The 22,173-nt window shown below is 38.8% G+C and overlaps 1 protein-coding gene across 4 annotated transcripts in view; it reads left to right on the top strand.

Annotated features, from left to right (window-relative positions):
- ZMYND11 (zinc finger MYND-type containing 11) overlaps nucleotides 1–4,432 on the top strand; it is a 154,016-nt gene extending 149,584 nt beyond the window's left edge. For 3 of the 4 annotated variants that reach the window (XM_036762064.1, XM_036762065.1, XM_036762066.1), the window contains one exon: nucleotides 785–4,432. In XM_036762064.1, the coding sequence (XP_036617959.1) occupies nucleotides 785–907 (123 nt within the window). In that variant the 3' untranslated portion in view covers nucleotides 908–4,432. The remainder of the gene's footprint in view (nucleotides 1–784) is intronic. The other variant, XR_005010530.1, reaches the window with a different exon arrangement.
- Nucleotides 4,433–22,173: the final 17,741 nt, after the last annotated feature.

The raw sequence follows: 22,173 nt of genomic DNA, 5'->3' as shown, positions 1-22,173 counted from the left end.
TTGACAAAAAGATCTTTATTTCAAAATTTTTCAGGTAAGTCCATCAAGTGCCCAGATTTGAGTTAGTAAGGCAGGGTTTGATTTAGAATAAGAAGGAACTTCCCATTCACTAGAGCTGTCCCAAAATGAAATAGGGTGTTGTGGAGAGAATTCATGTTTCAGAGCAAATTAGACCAGGTGATTTCTTAGGACCTTTCCAACTTCCAGATTCTGTGAAATTGGTTCAAACACAGCAAGTGTTCAAGTATTACTGATGGTGCTAGTGTAACTTGTGGGAAGGTTTTTTAAAATGTCAGAAATGTTCAGTGACCTGTTATTTTTACTAGTCTTCCCTTTGCTTCATAACTTAAAGAAAGGAAGCATAAGATTTAAGTTTGTTAATCCCTTTCTTGACTAGATCACTTTGGAAGCATTGATCGCAGGATCATGGGCTCATGGCTCTAGAGTTGAAAGGGACCTTAGGGGGCATCATTTCCATTTCCTTCATTTTATAGATAAGGAAGCCAAGGTCAGGGGAAGCCAAGGTCACATGGGTAGTAAGAGGTAGAGAGCAGAAACCAAGTTCAGATTCAGCACCTGCTAGGTCAGTGCTCTTTCCACTACCCCCATCCAGTAGCTGCCTGTGCCTACAGCTCAAACTGACTTGTTAATCTGTTTCATTAAATGCAGAAAATGGATATATTCAATATAGAAACCAAACTAAAATGATCAAGGAAGAGGTTTAGTTTCTCAGGCTCCATGTCCCAGGCTGCAATAATCATGCTTCCCGGCTTGTTCTCCCTAGTGCTACAACTGTGAAGAGGAAGCCATGTACCATTGCTGTTGGAATACATCCTATTGCTCGATCAAGTGTCAGCAGGAACACTGGCATGCTGAACATAAACGCACCTGTCGCCGAAAAAGATGAAAGCTATATTCCTCCTCCTCCAGAGAGGGAGAGAGAGAGAGTGAGAGAGAGAATCACCCCGATGATTGCTATTCTCAGACAAAGCGGTTTTTGTTTCCAAGAAGCCAAAATTGTTTAGAATTTGCTTCCCATTTTGCACCAGCCTTTAAACACTTTTCGTGAAGAAATTTTGCACAGTAGTTTAAATCTTCTGTTCATGCTCCTCCAGATTTTGTCAGTAAGTAAGATTAACATCAGTGGAGGGTATTTTAAGGGTTATTTTAAATGAATTTTAATTGAGGATTTGTTGCATTTTCAGCAAATTTTAAAACATTTTTAGGTTTTACAGAGATTTTAACCTTTAAACAACAGATCTTTAAAAAAAACAACAGGTGAATACAAGTGAGTTTAACAAAGAAACATTTAAAATAGATCTGAATGTAAGAAATATAGAACTGTTTCAGAAATAAAACATACTACCTTGATGTAACATTTATTTCTTAACCTTGTTGAGCTGGTTTTGTTCAGCTTAATTTACTGTTTAAAGGCATTATCTATTGGTTATGCCAGTGGGTATATGATTGAATTTAGGGAACAGGGTTGACACAGCAGGTGCTAGTCCTGCATATTTTTTCTTAAATATTTCCCAATTGTGTTTTTCATTATTTCTTTTCAATATATAACTTTTATAACAAATTATTAGCTTTGATCTTGTAGTTTAAAATTGCAGGGAACTGGGGTAATCTTTTACTGAGCTGGATCTTAGAGAAAATGAATATTTAAATTTTAAAGTTTGCACATTTCATTCTTGTCCTAACACGAGTGCTTGTAACAAAACAAGGAAAAGCCAAAAACTACCTTTATTCATACATGAAATTTTAGATGAGGCATACAAATTTCTTTAATGCTTCCCTTCCCTCCCCAAATATCATCTGACTGCCTATTATCTGGTGTCACCTAGTCCATTGTAAGTTAATACTTAAAGGAAAGAAAGCACTTAAGTGTCACAGAAGCCGTTATGTTTGTAGTAATGGGTCATTGCCTGTTAATGAGCTCCATCACTGTACACAGAATGAAGAATAATGCATGTTAATTTTCTTGTATTAAAGATGCCGTGATTTGTAAAAAGTCTGTATTTTGAGGAATGTCTGGATTAAGAAGCATTACCAATAGGAATGGATCGATAGTTGAATAATGAGTTTTTTTATACATAGATATATAAATCACATCCAGTAAAACTTACTTAAATTTCTTTTCTTTCAAAATGTCTCATAATTTGTTTATTCAAAGGCTGATTGATCTTAGACCAAGTCAAATTCCCTTTATCATCTAGCTATTTTTTGAGAAGTTAGAGGAATAATTTGTAAATATTTATTTAGATCTTTGATATTTATTAAAAGCAATTACACACAATGGAAGTGAAAAAATAAGGAGAAAAGCCTTTTAAAAAGTTTTCTCTGGGTTTTGTCAGGGTCACTCTAATATAAAAATCTAACTAAACCTTCTGTGAAAAAAACATCCAAACCTAATGTTGTTGCAGATGGTGGTGACACAAGTTAATTGACCAGCGACTGCCAAATAATGCACAATATTTTGCAGAAACTACATAGCAGCCCCATTCAAACAACATACTAAATTACACAGTGACTTGCGTTATTTCTCGTTTCTGTGTAATTAATCCATGTTGCCATTGTGCTGTGGCACTGGTGAGGTCCTTCATAGCTGAAGAGAATTTATCTAGTTCAGTTATTTTACAAATTCCCAAACTTCGATCCACCCCTATGAAAGCAAGTTATTGTGGAAATATTTTTGGTGTAAAATCATTCCAGAGTATGTACTATTTAACTGATAGCTGCATGAAAGTAAGATTTCGTGTTACTTTGGCTTTTTCGTCTCTGTTGACACGGTTGCACATTTCCAAGTTACTACAGCTTGAAAACTGTGTGTTTAAAAAAAAAACAAAAAACAAAAAAAGACATTGTGGCCTGGTTTTGTATAAGTTTTAGGTAAAATTACAATTGATTGTTTTAGGAATCATTATTAAAAATTAATTTTCTGCAAATCATAAAGCTATATTACGGTGTTGAGCTTAGCCACTATGCACATTGTAATTATTCATCGTGGCTGTCCAGTTCTATGATGCATTCTGGCATTTTGTAAGCTGCTCTGACTAGCAATATATAGAGTCATTTAATGTGTTAACATTGGTTAATAAATGTATTTAAAAAAATCACTGGCTTAATAAAGTGTCAATCTAGTCCAGTCCCCTGCATCTAAATACAACTGCAGCTGAATATTGATTCTGTATTATGGGTCATTCATTGGCAACCATTTTCCTTATAAAAGAATAATTTTATTAAAATAATTCTCCTACAAGCAACATTTATTTAAATTGAAATTTCATTTATGATTTTTTTAAAGTTGTGTTTTGTACCATGGTTAACAAGAGAGGTGTGATAACCATTTGAGGAACCTGATAAATTTAATGCATCTCCCTATTTGGATTTTTCCAGCTTTTTCAGGAAAACTAACTGTATTTGGTCAATAAAACTGTCTATATCTAAGAAAGTTGGTCTGGTTTCTGCATCATGCAAAACTGGGCAAACACTTTAAAATGTGTGTTAGCAAGGAATTCAGCTAAAGGCTTTTTTTTAAAAATTCTTTTATTTGCCACTCAATGTTCTATTGACTATTTAAGGCACAACACATTTGAATCACCTGCCAGGTGACCTTACTTTAAGTCACTGGGATTAGAACATTGTGATTTCAGCTAGAAAACAGAAAAGCTTATTCTTTTAGGAATTGTGCTGTCATTGAAATTTGCTAACAAGTATATATGGGATATGTTCACATGTATGTATTTGCGTCATTTCTTGGGCGATACCCTTTCCTCTTCTTCACCCTGCTACTCTCATCCACAGGTGGAGGAGATCCCATTGACCCCAAAGGGAACTCCAGCTGCAGGACATGTCCAGAGAGGAAGGAAAATCCTCATTGTAATCACTTCCAACATTCAATGTTTGACCATTTCTGTGTATTATCTTTGGATCTCTATATAGTGTGTGTCACAAAAAAAAAAAGAAAGAGAGAGAGAGAGAGAAAAAACATCAAAAAGCGAGACTTTATTTCTTTGTAAATTGAATATAAAACAAAACTATCTTGGATTTTTACTGTATTAAGCATTTGTTATTCCATTTTAAGAAATAATGTTCCTATAGCAGTATCTTTATTTGCTTTTATGCTGTACATATATGCTCCACTGGAACATGTCAGACATGATCACTAGTGGATCTCATCTTTTTCTTAATCTAGTGGTGCTCCTACTTTAAGCTTACCAATCCCACATGTTGGTAGTTTCAGTGTCAGACTCCCCAGCATTAAAAAGTAGTTTACCTGGTCCATACCTGCTGCTCTGTGCATGTTTCTTGTCCTGTAAGCATACATCTCTGAAAGACAAAAATAGTTTGAGTTCTGAATACTGGTTTCTCGGATTATCAGAGGAAATGAGGTTGCAACGTTGTTAATAAAATCATTTAAATTACCCTATTATGACTTTGTCAGTCAAATAGCGTTTATTAAATTGGTGCTATGTACCTACCAGGCACTGTGTTAAGCACTGGGAATACAAATAAAGGCAAAAATAGTCATTAAGTTAAGCACATTATTTTTAGTGAAGTTACTGACCACAGACACGTATCTCTGAGTCCTGGGCACAAGAGTGCAATGCTCTTAAACAGTTTACCAAATTGAGGAATTTTCTTAAACTTTGGCAAATTTATATTAAAAAGTCCATGTGTTATTTGGCCAAGTATGAGAGAAATGTGAAATCTTTCATTTCCATGCTACGAAAGCAGGAAAAAGGTAATACAAAGAAAAAAATTCCACTACCTGGACCAAGGCCAGACTGTATTAATAAATGCTTTAATTTATAGGATTTCTTTTAGAACTGCCATTTTAAATAGCTGAAACTAAATTAACATTGCTTCATCAATGTCCTGCTTAATGATTTTTAATCCATGTAGAAAATCTCAAGTTAAGTAGGGCTGGTGGTCCTTAATATTATATGAAAACAGGCGTTTGTGGAAGTTCCTACATAGGTAAACAATCTATTTGCAATTTGCTTTATACTACTAATTAGCTTAGTTATCACATCTTTTTATAGAAAGTATAAATTCGACTCAAAATGAACATTTTTCAGGGAGCTTACATTCTATAAAAACAAAGTAATTTATAGAGTTTAATAAAGATGACAGATTGCTAATAATAGGAGTTCCAGAGGACACAAAGAACAAATAGAGAAGACTGGGATAGAAATACCCTAGGAATGAGCCTGAGAGAGAAGGAAGTGGTGCTTAGAATAGGGGGCTTTGCTTGGGCAGCTTATAACAATCACAAAACTCCAAATGGAGCTATCTGTCAATAGATTTCTATGCCCTTTATAATATCAAAGGTAATATTGAATTTAAATCTCAATCCCTGAGAGAAATGTGGAATACTGGGAGAGAGGACCAGTGGGGAATGTTCAGTGGCAGAGCAGATGTCTGTCCTTGGTCTTGCCTGATGATCAAGGTAGGGGTCACTGAGGTCAGGACCCCAGATTGTTGGCAAAGGGCAGAGGCATGTTCAGTATATTCACCCTCAGCCTGGTCAGCATTGCCCAGGCTTCCCACGTAAACCAGCCCCTGTCCAAATGATTAACAGTTCTGAACTAATGAAGTCCAAATGAATGTTTTCACCATATATACCCGAAACTGCTGAGGCAGTAAGACATCACCGTGTGAAATGGAAGGTACTTCATTTAGGACATGATAACGTACTCATCCAACCAGAATAGAGTGCGAGGCACTATGCTCAGTTTCAAGAGATATGCAATGCTAGGAATCCCAGCTACAAAGAAGAAAATTGGGCTCTAGTAGGGGAAATAAGACAAGTGTACAAATCTAGGTCCTGTGGAGGGTCAGAGGAGGAGAGGAGAAAGGGGAAGATCCATGAAGGAGGTGGCTTTGAAATGAACTCTTATTAGAGTTCCATTTTATTGAATGGTTAAGGGCTTAAGTGGATATGCCAGGGGTGGGAATCTGCTACCTCGAGGCCACATATGGCCCTCTTAAGTCCTCAAGTGCAGCCCTTTGCCTCAATCCAAACTTCACAGAACAAATCCCCTTAATTTTAAAGGATTTGTTCTATAAAACTTGGACTCAGTCAAAAGACTGCACCCGGGGACCTAGAAGGCCACATGTGTCCTCAAGGCTGCAATTTCCCCACCCCTGCCAGTATACTTTGGGGAAGTGGGAAGAGGGGAGGTTCACAGGCAGGACTAGAAGTATGTAGTAATGATATTCTATATCCCATGGTATGTGTTTAGGTAGTGAGAGAAACCCGGAAAGGCAAAAGTTGGACCCAGATGGTGAAGAATCTTAAATGTTAGGCTGAGATGTGAATTTGATTTAGTAAGCAGCTAGGAACCTTGAGCAAAGGGATATTACTGAAACTGTGCTTTGAGATAAATTCATCAATGGTATATAAGATGAACTGGACAAGAGGAAGACTAGGCATCTATTGTTACATTGCAGCTGTGATATGACCTGAAGTAGGGTAGTTACAGTGGAAAGGGAAGGGAAAGGATTGGATGGAAGTGAGAAATATTTCAAAGTAGAATAGAAATTGGTGAGAATTAGGAGAAAGGAGTCATAGGAAAGGGAGGATCCAGAGTTTAAAGGTAAGTTCACTGAAGTTTTCATCCAGCTTTGTCATGAAAGGAAGAAGATGGAAATAGTGTGGTTTACTGGAATGGGCAGGACTAAAAGGCAGGGAACCTCCCAGCTCTGGCATTAAATGGTTGTATGACCTTCAACAAATCATTTGATATATTCAGTCATTGGTTTCCTCTTTAGTAAGATGAGGTTGGGCATCTGATGCTCTTTAAAGGCTCTTTCTAATTCTAACACTCTATGAAGAATCCGATTTTCACTAAGTGAGTTTGAGATGCTAAGAGGGCATCCAGATAGTGATAGCCAACAGAATTAGAAATTAGTAACTTGAACTCAGGACAGGGGTTAAGACTTGATATAGAGATTCAGAAATCACCTGAATAGTAGTGATAATTGAAATTGTGGGGGTAGATAAGATCAGAAATTGAGCTGGTGTAGTGAGAATGTTCAGTAATCATTCCTTTTTTCAGATACATTTAATATTCCTCTGTCCATTGATTCTTTTTAGCGTGCCTTAATCTTTAAAAAAAAAAAAGCCTGTTATCTAATGCTTGATTAGCACCAGCTCTCCAAAGCCCCTTGACTCCTCCTCTGCCATTTTAGTACAAATGAGCTTTCCAAGGCCATCAATGACCTTTTCATTGCCAAACCTATGTCTTTTTTCTCAGTCTTTCTGCATTTATCCATTTGGGTAGCATTTGACTCTGCACTTCCACCAAAAAAAGAAATAAAGAATAAGAATTGCAGCATCTCACAGAACATTTAGTCCAACCCATTTGTAAGCGAGCACCTCCTCTGCAATAAAGCCCAGATATGGTTTCATCTTGCTTTTGCTCAAAGACCTTTAAAGAGGGATAGACAGCAGCTTACTGCTTTTTTGGACTGGTTGACTCATTTGCAAGTTTGCTTCGTTACCACATCGTTTTCCTTTTCCTGTCCTCTAGGGCCAAGCAAAATAAATCCTTCAAACATTAAAGAAAATCACACACACACACACACACACGCACGCACACAAACACACACCTCTCCCTAAGTCTTTTTGAAGCTAAGCATTCCTAGTACCTCTTAATTTGTCATGACCTGGAGACCTCTCACAATATTAATTGACCTCCTGTAGATGTTCTCCAGTTTATTAGTGTCTTTTTAAGCCCAGCACTGGAATTAATAAATTAGGAATTGTCTTTTTTGAAAAAATCTTTATGTAGTAGAGATTCACAGTTTAGTATATAATCCCCTTTTCTTTCTCTTGTTTGTGTGGGGAGATGTCTGTGTTTCTTGATGTTTTGTCAAGTTCCTACTAATGAAAAGGAAAAATGTTTTAAAGTGATGTTCGGGAATCAAATCCAGTACTCCACATGTGATCTGACCAAGGCAGGGAAAAACAGTGCTATTCTCTTCCTTATCCTGGACACTTTTTGTTCAGTTGTTCCAGTCATGTCTGACTCTTTATGACTCCGTTTGGGATTTTCTTGGTAAAGATACTGGAGTGGTTTGCCATTTCCTTCTCCAGTTCACTTTACAGATGAGGAAACTGAGGCAAACAGGGTTAAGTGATTTGCCCAGCATTGCACAGCTAGTAAGTGTCAGAGGCCAGATGTGAATTCAGGAAGAGAAGTCTTCCTGACTTCGGACTCAGTAGTGTGCACTACCTAAAATCCTAGACTAGGCCTTTTTCTAAATGCAGCCTAGAATTGTATGTGTCCTAGACTACTATACCACACTAATGACTCATCTGAGGTCACAATTCACTAAAACTTCCAGCTCTTCTTCAGATAAAGTGCCTGGTAGCCCTGCCTCAGCCCTCTTTTACTTGTAAAGTTGCTTTTTTATAAGTATTATTGCATTAAGTATTTACACTTTAAAATATCAAGATTTAATTCATTTTTGGAAGATTTAACCCATTTTACCCTATTAAGATCTTTTTGGATCTTGACTGTCACCTAGTGTTAGCTATTTCTCCTGCTTTTGTGCCCTCTGCAAATAAGGTTAGCTGTGTCATCTATTCTTTCATCTAAGTCATTATTTTAAAAAAATTTTTGATTGTTGATCAAGCAGAGCTCCCTGGAGCACTTCATTAAGGTCTTCGTTCAAAATTGATGCTGCATTATTAATGATTGTTTGGGGGGGGGGGCATCCGCTCAGCCAGCTGTAAATTCACTTAGCTGTAATAGTCTCTAGTCCACATCTTGCCATCTCGCCCAAAAGAATATGAAAGAATTAATCAACTATGTTGTTAAAATCTATATGAAATATCTGCAGCATTCCTTTGATCTACCAGTCCAGTAACCTTGTGAAAATAGGAAATGAGGTTATTCTGGCGTGCCTAAGATACATAGCAGGGTCCATCTGGTCAACCCCCTCATTTTACCAAACATGAAGGAACAGAGTGCTAGGTCCCGTGCCTTACCGCAGGCCACAAACAGTACACAGTTAGAGGTGGGGTTTTGAATCCAGGTCCTCTGGCTCCAAAGACAATGCTATTGCTACTACATGCCTGTTCTTAATGAAACCAAAAGGGCTCTTTGTGATCACTGCTATATTTTTAAAGATGTTCACTAGCATCTTTTATTCATTAACAATAGCTCACCAATTACACCCACCATTTCTATCTAGAATGCAGTTACACCTACACTAAGATGAAGTTCTTCTGAGTGGGTCTTTGCCTTGAACTCCTGAAGGGCAGCAAGGTGCTCTTGCTATCTCAATATTTATACTGGATACCAGTTCTCTATTACCTATTTTTTTGTTTTGCCTTTTTTTTTAATCCAACGACCATTTTTCCTTTGTAGAATAAACAGAATCAACTAGGTTAAATGTGTCTGATTTTTCTCCATCCTTAGTTATCATCATGCCCTTCACTCCAAACAGTAGTTCTTTTTATTCTCTTTCCCCTCCAGTGCAGTGTATAAAAACAAAGCAACAAACAAACAAACAAATCTTAGCTTTCCTGACCAGCCTCATTCCATTACTGACTCTTGCTTCCATCTTCAAAATCCAAATTGGTCTGTGAATTCCCTATATATTCATTCTCTTTAACCAATTTCCTCATCAAAATTGTTTACTTTTGGAATTTCATTATTGAGGGTGTCTCTTGTGGGCTAACTTTATAGAATCTTAAGATCCTACCTATCTTTTCTCTGCACCTTTTGAATTTTTTTCTCCCTAAATCCTATCAGCAACAAAAATGATGAATAAACAGACCCTTCTTACCATAATTTGGGTCATTCCCATCCCCAGCTTTGGTTTTTCCTTATTGGTGAGAATCATATCCAGCATAGAATTTATCTTTGTTGGTTCCTCCAATATTAAAGTAAGTCAAGAAGTTCTTAGTTCCTCTGTTTTTGGCAAAAGGGAGAGTTCCAAAAGCTGTCTAGATAAGTGCAATCTTTCATCACTTCTGCTGATCTCTGTACCAGGTTTGTGAGCTGCTTCCTGAAATTTTCTATTTCTTTTTTCCATCCAAGTGGTTTGTAGTATACTTTAGTTTACGGAATCACCCATTTCTTTCCCTAAATACCATCCATCTTATTTCCCTACTCTGGTACTTAGATTTTTCTCTCATGATCTCACTTTTTTCTGTCTTTTTTGCTTTTAATGTCATACTCTTTTAAGGCTATATTCCAGGAATGGGTCTCATCCTGCCAAGTCTCAATGAAACCTACACAAGGTCAGATTTGCCCCCTTGCTTTAGGAGTCTTAAGTTGATCTTCTTATCTGTATTTGTATGGATATCTGAGGTTACAAGTTTGCAAACTGGCTTCTTTTTTGGATGTTGTCCCTTCTGAACTTTTGAGTGTCTTGCAGCTGTTCTTTCTACATTGTAGCTAAGGTATATGGCGGTTACACAGAGAGTTTTCTTTCAGCTGAGAGCCCTTTGTTGAGATTTGCAAAACTCCAGGCAAATACTTTATTCTTTTTAGGTGTACTCCCTCCCTGACCAGTTTTATTATTGCTATATTTGAAGCCATGGTTCACTTTATTAGGCACAGTCTCTTCCTGTTTGTTTTCAAAATTTCTTTCTCTTCCGAATCGCTTTTCTTTGATTGAATTCAGTCAAAACACAACTTAACACTCCTACAGTCTTTAGTTTCTTTCTCAAGAAAGCAATATTCAGCAATGCTTTCTTAGTATCTTCTACCAATATCATTTGTGCCGGAAGGAATCCCCAGAATTAGGTAGTTGTCATCTGGATTGACATGTCTTAGAAGGTTCTCTGTACATCCTTGAAACACACCCTAGAAAGACAGGATGTTGGTGTTATTACTATTAACAAATAGCTCAACTCGGACTCCCATTCAATAAAGAATTCCCAATCAGTCATCCCTCTTGAGCTCTTTCTCTAACCTTAATTGGGTGATCTCACCTGAAACACCTTTAGGTCTACATTATCATTTCATTCCTTGTCAGCAATTACTTTCTTTTCTGATCATTCGGCTCATTTCTCTTGTAGAAGAACCTTAATTTTTTTTTCCTTTTAGGTCCAAGTTTTCAGCGATCCTTTTCTCCTTTGTGTAACATTTTGCCAAATTCCAGCTTCTTTGCACAGGTCAGGATTGTCCTCTGCCTCTTCAGATAATTTTGCTCCCAAGTTTCCTCACTGAATCCTTTATTTGGATTCTTTGTGTAACACTTTCTTGTAACCTGATGACTAGAAAGTGGAGGGTCATATTCCTTAAGCTGAGGTGAGACCAGTAGTCCAACACCAAGGAAGGTAAGATCTACAAGTTTGTTCTCAAGGAACTTAGGATAAGAAGGAAATCCTACAGCTACTCCTTTTGTGTTGTACTAGCTCACCTTTATAGAACACTTAAAAGTTATGAAAAAAATTCTTGAAATATACTCATAAGTTCAATGACACAAGTATTACAATCTCCATTTTACAGATGAAGAAACTGAAATTCAGAAAGGTGAAGTGATTCTTTTCCTTGGTAACTTAAAGCCTGTTAAGTAGAGGTAGCCAGGGATCAGATTGATTAAAGGGTCAGATCTGGAGTCAGGAAGACCTGAATTCAAATATGACCTCAGATGCTTACCAGCTGCATCACTCTGAAAGTCGCTTAATGTCTGCCTGCATCAGTTTCCTCATACCCAAAATGGGATAATAGCACCTACCTCCCAGGGTTGTTTTGAGGATCTAGTGAGCTAATTGTAAAGAACTTAGCACAGTGTCTGGCACATAGTAAGCATTATATAAATGTTAGCTATTATCATCATGAAACCCAAGTTTCCTGATTCCAAGTCCATCATGCTTCCCGTTACAGTACACCATGCCTCTGGAAGGATTATAGGGTCATAGTTGTAGAGCTAGAACAAATGTCAGAGATCACCTTGTTCAGCCCTCTCATTTTACTGAAGAGAAAATTGAGGCCTGTAAAACTTGCCCAAGGTCACACAAGGAACATCAGGTGGGATGTGAACCCAGGGCTCCCAGCTCCTTGTCCTGAACCACACTAACCATTATTCTGAGTTATTGAGCAGTTAGCATGTGCCAACCAATGCAGCATTACGGAAAGAGGGCACAAACAGAAAGAGGAGATAATGGTCTCCATTCTCAATTAACGTCAGTTGAACTTTGGAAACTGAAGACAAAGGATTTGAAACGCTGACAGAGCATCACTTTTAGGTAAAGTAACCTAAGATATACACCTAGGTGCAGAAGGCACTGACTGGCACCAAAGAAGCACATGGAGTGAAGTTGATTAATCAACAGAAAATTATGTGGGTAGAACAGTAATAACATTCATAAAATGTTTTACCATTTTCAGAGTGCTTTTCTATATAAAGCAATTCAAAGCCTGGGAGGTTGGGTGCTAGCCACATAGACAAAGCAAAGGCAAGCATTTGATGAGTCAGAAGGAAGGACAGACAGGAGGAGAAAGCTAAGCCCCACTTTCATTTTCATTGGAGACCTTTGTCTTGCCACTGAACCTCAATGACTCTAGAGGAGAGAGGGAGACTTGACAACTTTGCCCAGCTGCTTCCCTTAAATCCAATTCACATGCATGTCAACACATCATCCTTGTGATGTCATCAGCCCCCTTGGAAAACAAAGGACAAACAACATTGGACACCAACAAATCTTGGTAGGAGTTATAGTTGGAAAAAGCCATGTGGCCTGAGACTATACAGCTCTTATGAGGTTTCTATTACAGATTTCTTCCTTGAAGATCTTATAATAAGATATGATGGCACAGGATCTCCACAAGGGATTGAATGAGAAGTGTAAGGAATTTGTAACCCTAAGTCATATAGTGTTCTGGGATAATGGAGTACAATTCACTACCCACCGCACCCAGGCTCCAATTAAAGGTGTTACTTAGCAGGTCAGTTGTTCTGTGTTCCAAATGACCTTGGTCCCTGGAGGGACTTTCTGAAGATAAAAGCTTTCCACAACTAAGACCTTGGAATTATCCAATTACCCTTCTCCTTGGTGAGAAGAAAGCAGCTAAGGGTTTTCCCTAGTGTGATAAAGAGCATAAGAAAAACCTGCCTCCCTCACTAAAAAAAAAAAAAAAAAAAAAAAAAAAGCTAAAGGTTAAGCTGGGCTGTAAGCTAAAAGAGAAATAGTCAAACCCACTCCTCTTTCTCTGAAGAAGTATCACTTCAACTGAGGACTCCAGCAAAGCTCCATAACTATGTGCCTAGTGGAATCACACCTAGCAGGGACACCAAGACCAGCAGAGCCCACCCTACAGACTCCATTCCATGAGAGGCCAGGGGAAATAGGCCCACAGAGAGAAGAGCGATGGTAACAGCAGAACACAACAAAAACCCTGCAGTGTTGGGGACCCGGGTTGTTTATCCTGGCCATGTCTCTCCTCCGTGGAAGCTCCCTTCCACACCTGCTTCCTGAGCAGGACTGCTATTCCTAGTTATGATGAGTGTATTTGTAAGACAGTATGCCCCAGATTTATGAGAGAATGTTCTACAGCTCTTCTTAGTATACTATTTCATTGAGCACTTTTATATTAATCTAATTTTGTCCTCTGAGTAGTTAAAAACAAAAACGACGTGGGTAGAGGTTTAGGAGCAATGGCATTTGGGTGGATGCAGATACACCAAGTGCCTTGAAACTTTTCTGGGGGCCTCATGTAAGGAAGGATGTCACCAGCTGATAGGTATGTTTGATTTGATCCTCAAAACAATCCAGCAAAGTACTGAAGGAGTTGATATTCCTGTTTTACGGAGAAGAATATAGGCTAAAAGAGGTCAAGCAATTTTTCCGAAGCAAGCGGTGAAACTGGGAACAGAGGCCAGGGGAACATGTGTATTCATCCATAGTTCTATGCAAACCACCTACCTTGTCCCCATAAAGCCCTATAAAAGAGCAGTCCAGTAATTAAGGCCCAACAGTAATAGCCTCTATGCTGCAACATCAACCTTTGAGACTGGAACAATCAAATTCATCCCACACTTCCAGTTAAGATAACTTTGTGAAAGGTTATATCCCACAGCAAAGATCTGAAGGGTCTACCAACAGAAACCACAAAGAAAACCACAAAACAAAATAAACCGTCAATAACAGAAGTAAGCAACTCCATTCAATCTGGAATGTCCAGAAAAAATAAAAGAGGAACAGGAGAAATCAGTGGCTGGGAGAGCAATTGTGACATAGAAACCAGTAAATAAAGCTTAAGCTTGTGGTCTTAGGAGGAAAGGCTGCACCAAGTAAAAAATACATACATACACACACATATAAACATGCATAGATATACATATAGGTATACATATATACATTTTATATGTGTGTGGTATGAAATGGAGATTTATAGTTTAATATATAATCATTTTATACTTTTGCTATATATATGAAAATGATTTTTATGTAAATTTGGAGTAAAAATTTTTGAAATAAAAGACATTTATAATGTATCCATTTAACACAGTTGTAAAACTTCTTAAAATAGCAAAATGGAATAGAAAGCTGAATCCAACAATATATTGTTTAAAGAAAACACATTTGAAACAAAGATTCTTGCTGCATTAAATATGAGGGACTGGAGGGAACTTACTGTGCTTCAAATGAATACAAAAAATCAGAGGCAGCATTTATATTATATTTTATTTATTTATAGATGAGAGGAAAAATTAAAGTATGCTTTAAGAACACATAAATAATGAAATAACATTAATGCTAAATACATATGTACTGAGTATCATTGTATCTAAATACTTAGGAGAAAAGCTAATTGAATTAAAGAAATGGACAGCAAATCTCTTAACAGCCAAGGATCTTAAGACGACCCTTTTGTAGCTAGACAAATTTAACAAAAGGAGGAACAAGAACAATATTAAGGACTTGAATTCTTAGTAGAATCCAGGTCACCCAATTCCACTTTCCACTGTCAGGCAACAGACACTGCTGTATAGACAAGAAGTGTTAGGAAAGTTGAGATAAATGTTACGTAACAGGTAAAGTATGTAAGGTGGTAGTGGTATTTGACCTGGGCTTTGAAGCATGGGTAACATTTGATTAGGTAGGGGGGTAAGGCAGGCATTCCAGGTATAGGAAATAATTTGAGTAAAGACACAGAGGTAGGTCCAAGCTGAGTCCAGGTGATGCCAACTAAGCCAGTTTGACTTGACTATGGTTCACATAGAAGCAGGGCTATATGAAGTGATTTTATATTAATGGACCACAGAAATGGTTTTGGAGTATACCAAAATGCAAATAGACAAGGGTTGCTTCTAGCCAAGGTCCAAGCTTTCCCAAGTGGAGAAGTATCCCTCAAACATCCCAGTGTGCTTATGGATTGGTACAAGGGAATTGTGGGGAAATAAGCTAGAGAGGTAGGGTAGATTTAAGTCAATCTATAAAAGTCTTAGAATGCCAAGCTAAGAACTTGGGGAATAGGGCTGGTGGAGCTTTGTGTTCTTGCTCGTTGGGAGTCACTGAAGCTTGTGTTTTAACTTAAATTTATAATGTACCCATTTTAACAGCAGTAGCTAGGAGAGGAGATAGGCTTCAAAGTGAAGCAGGCAAGGAGGAGCCCGCTGTTGGCTGTGAGAAAGGGGACTTCTGTGCTATTGCCTTTACCAGCGGAGACTCTGCCAAAGCTGACACAGAGGCTGGGCGCCTTTGTAAATAAACACATCTAAGTCTTGGGGTGCCTTTAGCTAGGGCTTTCCTCACTTTCATTTTACAAATAAAAAGGGCTGGGTTTTTTTCCCGCTGGGCTCAACCTCAGCTTGGTTCTGAGACTACATTGAGAGGCAGCTTGATGTCATCCAAAGATCAATGTGTTGAGTCAAAAGACTGGTTCAAATCCACATTCTGCTCACTTAGCTCTTTGATCTCCAGCAAGGCACTTTATTTCTCTCAGCCTCAGTTTCTTCCTCTGTAAAACTGGGTCAATAATGTTTAGAATACCAACTTTACAGGATCAGTGGGACGATCCAACCATATGGTTTATTGAGATACTTTGTGTCCTATAAGTTACTATGATAATCTTGTATATCATGATAGTAAAGGGTGGAGTGGGGGAACATGGTATTGAGTGACAGTCCTCCCCTCATCCCCAAACCATCAAGGGCATCAAAGTCAGCTTTTTTTTTAAGGTTTCTCTGGAGATTATATTTGCCTCTTTGGGGCATGCTAACTTCCAGTATAAAAAAATCTAAAGTTTCAGGAAATGAATAGTTGCTCCCCGAGCTGCCTGTATCTTGTTCTCTAATCTTTGCATATTTCCATAGTGTGTGTGTGTGTGTGTGTGTGTGTTTAAACTCTCTGACTAGAAAATGACTCACCCTCTCAACATCTTGGATATTGGTGTGTCCCATATTCACACAGATATCTGACTTTGGACTAACTGTATTGAGCACTTCGCTCCTGGTGAGGATTTTCATTTCCCCTCCCCCAGGGATTTCTCTAATTATTGGTACATGTCAGCTGTGTTTCATACCATGTGGAGGGTGAAGTCTTCACTTCCCACAACTCCTGGATGACAGTTTAAAAGGATTGTGAGAGACTAGTCATTTGAGTTGAAAGATACCAATAGGGTTACAATTCCCACTAGCTTTCAGGTCCCTCCTTCACCCTACCACATGTGTTTCTGGACAATCTAACAAGCAAGGCTAGATCTGATAGGAAACTGCTCTTCTTCCTTGTTTCATCAGTATACTTTTAAAGTCATCCTTAATGCCTTAAGAGAAGCTAGACTTCAACACCAGTAACCTCCCAGACTATAAATAGTCAATCAGACTCAATTAAACTTCAAAGAATCCATTGGGTCAGACGCTACCTGCTGGGCTATTTTGAGAAGCATCAACATTCAGTCAACAAGCATTTTTTTAAAAAAATTAAATATTTTTATCTATTTCATTACATGTTTTCTAATTACATTTTAAACAATTTAAAATTCACTTTTAAAAATTTTTAATTCCAAATTCTCTCCCATGCACCTACCTTCCCCCACTCCTTGAAAAGATAAGCAAAATGATATTGATTATGCATGTGAGGTCCTACAAAACATATTTCTATATTCTATTAACCATGCTCAACAAGCATTATTTAAAGCATTTCTTCTGTGCTAAGGCACTATGCTAATCCCTGAGGACACAAAGAAAGGTTAAAAACACTCCCTTCTCTCAAGGACTTTATAATGGTGGAGATAACACACAGCTAGCTAACAGGGAGTTTATTGAGTGGGGGTGGGTGGGAGGGAATGACATGGTCAAAACTATGCCTTAGGAAAATCTCTTTGGCAGCTGTGTGATGAATGGATTGATGCAGGGAGAAACTTGAGACAGACCAATTAAAAGGCTATTGCAGCAGTCCAAGGTCCAGGTGATAAGGGCCTGAACTAGGGAAGAAGCAGTTAGTCAACCAAGAATCATTTATTAAATACTTGCTATACACCAGGGACATAAATAAAATCACTGCTCTATTTGCTGTTCCTAGGTAGCAGTGTGAATAGAGAGGATCAGCCATATTCAAGAGATGTTGTGAAGACAGAAATGACAAGACTGGACGATAGACTGGATATATGGAGTCAACGCAAGTAAAGAACTAGTGATGGCACCAAGGTTGCAAACCTGGATGACTACAGATATCGTGATGTCCTCAATAGTAATAGGAAAGTTGGGAAGAAGGGAGGGTTTGGGGGAAAAGATGGGCTCTCCTTTGACATAATGAGTTTGAAATGATTACAAGATACCAAATTTGAGATGGTCCAAATGATGAGGGCACAGTCTCTGGGAACCCCTTGAACCCTTGAACTCTCCTTGAATCTTCCCACTTGATCTTGCCTTGTGAGGCTATAACCATTAGGCCCAAATGCCTACCTTGCCCAGTCCTCTATTGTCCAGCTGTTTCCCACCCTTAATCCTGTTTCCCCTCCTTAATCCTGATCAAAATATCTATACCCTAGCTCTGTTACCCTAGCCCTTTATTGTCATTTCCATCACCCCAGACCACCCCTCAATCCCTCCCACAATCTTTGTGTATATAATCTCCATCTTGCCTCCATGAGGTTGGTCAGATCCAATCTAGCTCAGATTGACCTGGCCTGCCTTCCTTACAGGCATTGCAAGGGGTGGGATCTCTTGGGGCAGGCCTATTTGGCTAACTCTTAATAAACTTTGTCTTTTCCCTTGGCTGAGAAAGCTTGAGTCGAATTCTTTTGGCAGGACCTGGTGTGTCGGTACTTTGGGGTGTCGAGCACCCCTCACCCCAAACCCTCTTCGTTATGGTTCCCTGACCGGGAAGAACTGCTAACCTCAAGCTCTTCTCCAGCCAAGACTGAAGGTATGTGAGCCTCCCCCTCTCCCAATCCCCCTCCTCGCTCTCCAAGCATTTTGGATGTGCTTCTCGGGCCTGACCTCAGCAGGTCCCAGTGGGTCGGACAGCTGTCCTGTTCAGCCTGACGCTATCAGGTGGTTCTCGGTCCCAGTGGCCCCAGTGAGTCGGACAGCTAGGAGCCTGTCCTGTTCAGCCTGATGCTATCAGGTGGTTCTCGGTCCAGTGGTCCCAGTGGGTCGGACAGCTAGGAGCCTGTCCTGTTCAGCCTGATGCTATCAGGTGGTTCTCGGTCCAGTGGTCATGTCGGAGGCCATGAACCTAAGCATGGCTTCTGAGGCATGGAGGATATGGACGGATGCCCCACCCGGAAGCATGTGCCAGATCCTTTCAATTGTTTTGGCACTGGGAATTTGGGAAAATTTCAGGTACCTTCTGTATATTTTGTTTTCTTGTTTTATTTTGTTTGTCTCCCGACAATTACTCCTAAGGGTGAGGGGTGCTCGACACCCCAAAGTACCGACACACCAAGTCCTGCCAAAAGAATTTGACTCAAGCTTTCTCAGGCAAGGGAAGAGACAAAGTTTATTAAGAGTTAGCCAAATAGGCCTGCCCCAAGAGATCCCATCCCTTGCAATGCCTGTAAGGAAGGCAGGCTAGGTCAATCTGAGCTAGATTGGATCTGACCAACCTCATGGAGGCAAAATGGAGATTATATACACAAAGATTGTGGGAGGGATTGAGGGGTGGTCTGGGGTGATGGAAATGACAATAAAGGGCTAGGGTAACAGAGCTAGGGTATAGATATTTTGATCAGGATTAAGGAGGGGAAACAGGATTAAGGGTGGGAAACAGCTGGATAATAGAGGACTGGGCAAGGTAGGCATTTGGGCCTAATGGTTATAGCCTCAGGCCAAGGCCAGGTCGAGTGGGAGGATCAAGGTAGGCATTTGGGCCTAATGGTTATAGCCTCAGGCCAAGGCCAGATCAAGTGGGAAGATTCAAGGAGAGTTCAAGGGTTCAAGGGGTTCCCAGAGACTGCGCTCATCACAAAGATGTTGGTGATGGAAGATGCACCATGACAGGAGAAAGCCATAACAGACCAAATATATAGGTATAGGAATCATCTGTACAGAGATGATACTCAAATGCATGAATGCATAAGATCACCAAATAACAAATTATAGAGGGAGAAGAGAAGATAGCTCAGAATGGCGCCTTGTAGGACACAAATGGTTAGCAGGCAGGATACGGATGAAAATCCAGCCAAGGAGACTGAGAAGGAATAGTCAGACAAGTAGGACAATCAGGAGGAAGTAGTATCACAAAAACCTAGAGAGGAGAGAGTATTCAGGAAGATGTGGTTATGTACAGTGTCAAAAGCTGCAGAAAAGTAAAGAAGGGTAAACTTTGAAAGGCTATTAGATCTGGCAGAAAGAGCCGACTGATAACTTTGCAGAGGGCAATTTTAATCAATGGTGAGGTCAGAAGCCAGACTGCAGAGGGTTTAGAAGACAATAAGAGATACATACTGTAAGTGGCTTTCTCAGAGTTTTGCTGTAAAGGGGAGAAGATATATGTAACACTATGGAAAAAAATGCTCTAAATCACCAATTGGAGAAATGCAAATTAAAGTAATATCAATTGACCAATAAGATTGTTCAGTTAAGCTAAGTTAGGTTCAGATTTGGATTTGTGCTGGCAATAAAGCACACTCCTGACAGAACATGGTTTTTATTGAAAGACAGGGGAAATACTCTAACAAACACAGTTAACACAACAAAGACAAAGACACAGACAACATAGATTCATCACCTCTCGGGGGAACTCCAGCACTTGATCCTCTCAAAGCTGAGGGGGGTTCTGGTTTACACAACCCAGCTCAATCAAGGCCTGAGAGGGAAACTGATTCCAGGAAGCTTCCTCTCCATGAGTGAGATCCTACTAGCTCGTTCCACTCTTTTATAGCTTCCTGAACAAGGAGGGCCTACTGCTAACTGTCCTGGATGTTCCCCTCCAGAAGGGGTAGCCACTCCCCTCGGGAGGTTAAGATCTTGACAATCATTTTGTTTTTGAGAACTGGCTAAGTCCTCAAGAAGCATTTTCAGAATTTCCTGTCCTTTGTTATTCAACAATTTGTTTTGGGCCTATTAGCCAGAGAGGAGTGTCTGAGAGGTCCATTCTTAAGGTTTATCAGTTGGAGAGAAATGTCTGATTCTTTATTCTAAACGGGAAAGGGGGAAAGGAATGTCTGATATTCCAAACCAGAGAGTCTTGCAGGGGAGGGGGGGAAGGAAGAAAAGCCAGGCTTACACAATAATATGGAAGATCTTCTATAATGATTTATCATTCAAAGATTGACAAAAATGACAAAAAAGGAAAATGACAAATGTTGGATGGATTGTGAGAAAATAGGCACATTGATGCATTGTTCTTGGACCTATGAATAGCTACAACCATTCTGGAAAGCAACTAGGAATTATACACAGAAAGTTACTAAACAGGACATGATCTTGGCCCCAACTATACCACTACTAGACCTACATCTCCCTAAAAAGATGAAAGAAATAAGAAAAGGTCCTATGTCTACAAAAAAACATTTATAGTAGCTCTTCTTATGGTAGCCAAAAATTGAGTAATGGCTTAATAAATTATGGTATTTTAATATAATGGAATGTTACTGTAATATAAGAAAAGGGGGAAAAGATGATTTCAAAGAACCATGGAAAGACATACAAACTGATGAAGAGTGAAGAAAGGAGAACCAGAAGAATATTTTATAATATCAGTATTAAAAAAAAGAAATTTGAAGGCTTATAAATGGATGAAGAATGAAATTAGCTGAATCAGCAGAACAATTTCTATAATAACAACAAACATTGTGAAAAAAAATGACTTTGAAAGATATAAGAACCATGATCAATACAATAACAATCTCTGATTCCAGAGGGATTCTTTAGAGAGAGATGATAAATTTAAGGTGCATGAGACATTTTTTTAATACAACCAATGACAGAATTTGTTTTGCTTGACTATGAATATTTGTTACAAGGTACTTTTTTCTTTCTTTTTTTCTAATGGCTGGGTGAAAGAAAAAGAAATTTAAATAGAAATTTTTTAAAATAGTAGCTATTATATATGCATATATATAGGTCCTTAAGGTTTGCAAAGTACTTTATAAGTATTATCTCAATTTATACTCTCAACACCTGAGAGGTAGGAGCTATGATTATCCCCATTTCACAGATGGGGAAACTAAGGCAGAGATTTTTTTTAAGTGACTGACCCAAGATCACACAGCTAATAAGTGTTTAAGGCTGGATTTGAACTCTAGTCAGAGGACTTGAGTTCAGATCTCATCTCTGATGCCTTCAACACACACACAACCTTGGGCAAATAATTTCATATAATTTCAAATAATTTCCTCAGCTTCACTTTTCTCATCTGTAAAATAAGGAGATTGGATGGAAGAGGGGGAAGAGGAGAAGGAGAGGGGAAGAGGGAGAAGAGGAAAAGGAGAGGAGGACAGAGAAGAGAAAAAGAAGGGAAAGGAGGAGGGATGAAATGAAGAAAAGGAGAAAGCAGAAGAGAAAGAGGAGGAAGAAAAGAATCAGAGGTGCGAGAGAAGAAAAACCCAACATTTCCGAACCCAGAGTTTTTGCAGTTCTACAGCTGGAAGTTTGATCTTTGGTTGGCTTTAGTCACCCTTGCAGGTAAAATAGGAATCTTGAATGAAAGACTTGTCTAATAATTGCCATTATCACCTTATCATAACAATATGTATTACAGAAAAACTAGAAGAGGAAACTGTTCCAACCTCCATTTTGTAGAATAATGAG

The sequence above is a fragment of the Trichosurus vulpecula genome, chromosome 5 (genome assembly GCF_011100635.1).
Source record: "Trichosurus vulpecula isolate mTriVul1 chromosome 5, mTriVul1.pri, whole genome shotgun sequence".
NCBI classification, from domain to species: Eukaryota; Metazoa; Chordata; class Mammalia; order Diprotodontia; family Phalangeridae; genus Trichosurus; species Trichosurus vulpecula.
The sequence above is the reverse complement of the archived record's forward strand: the minus strand, read 5'-3'. Positions and strand labels throughout refer to the sequence as shown.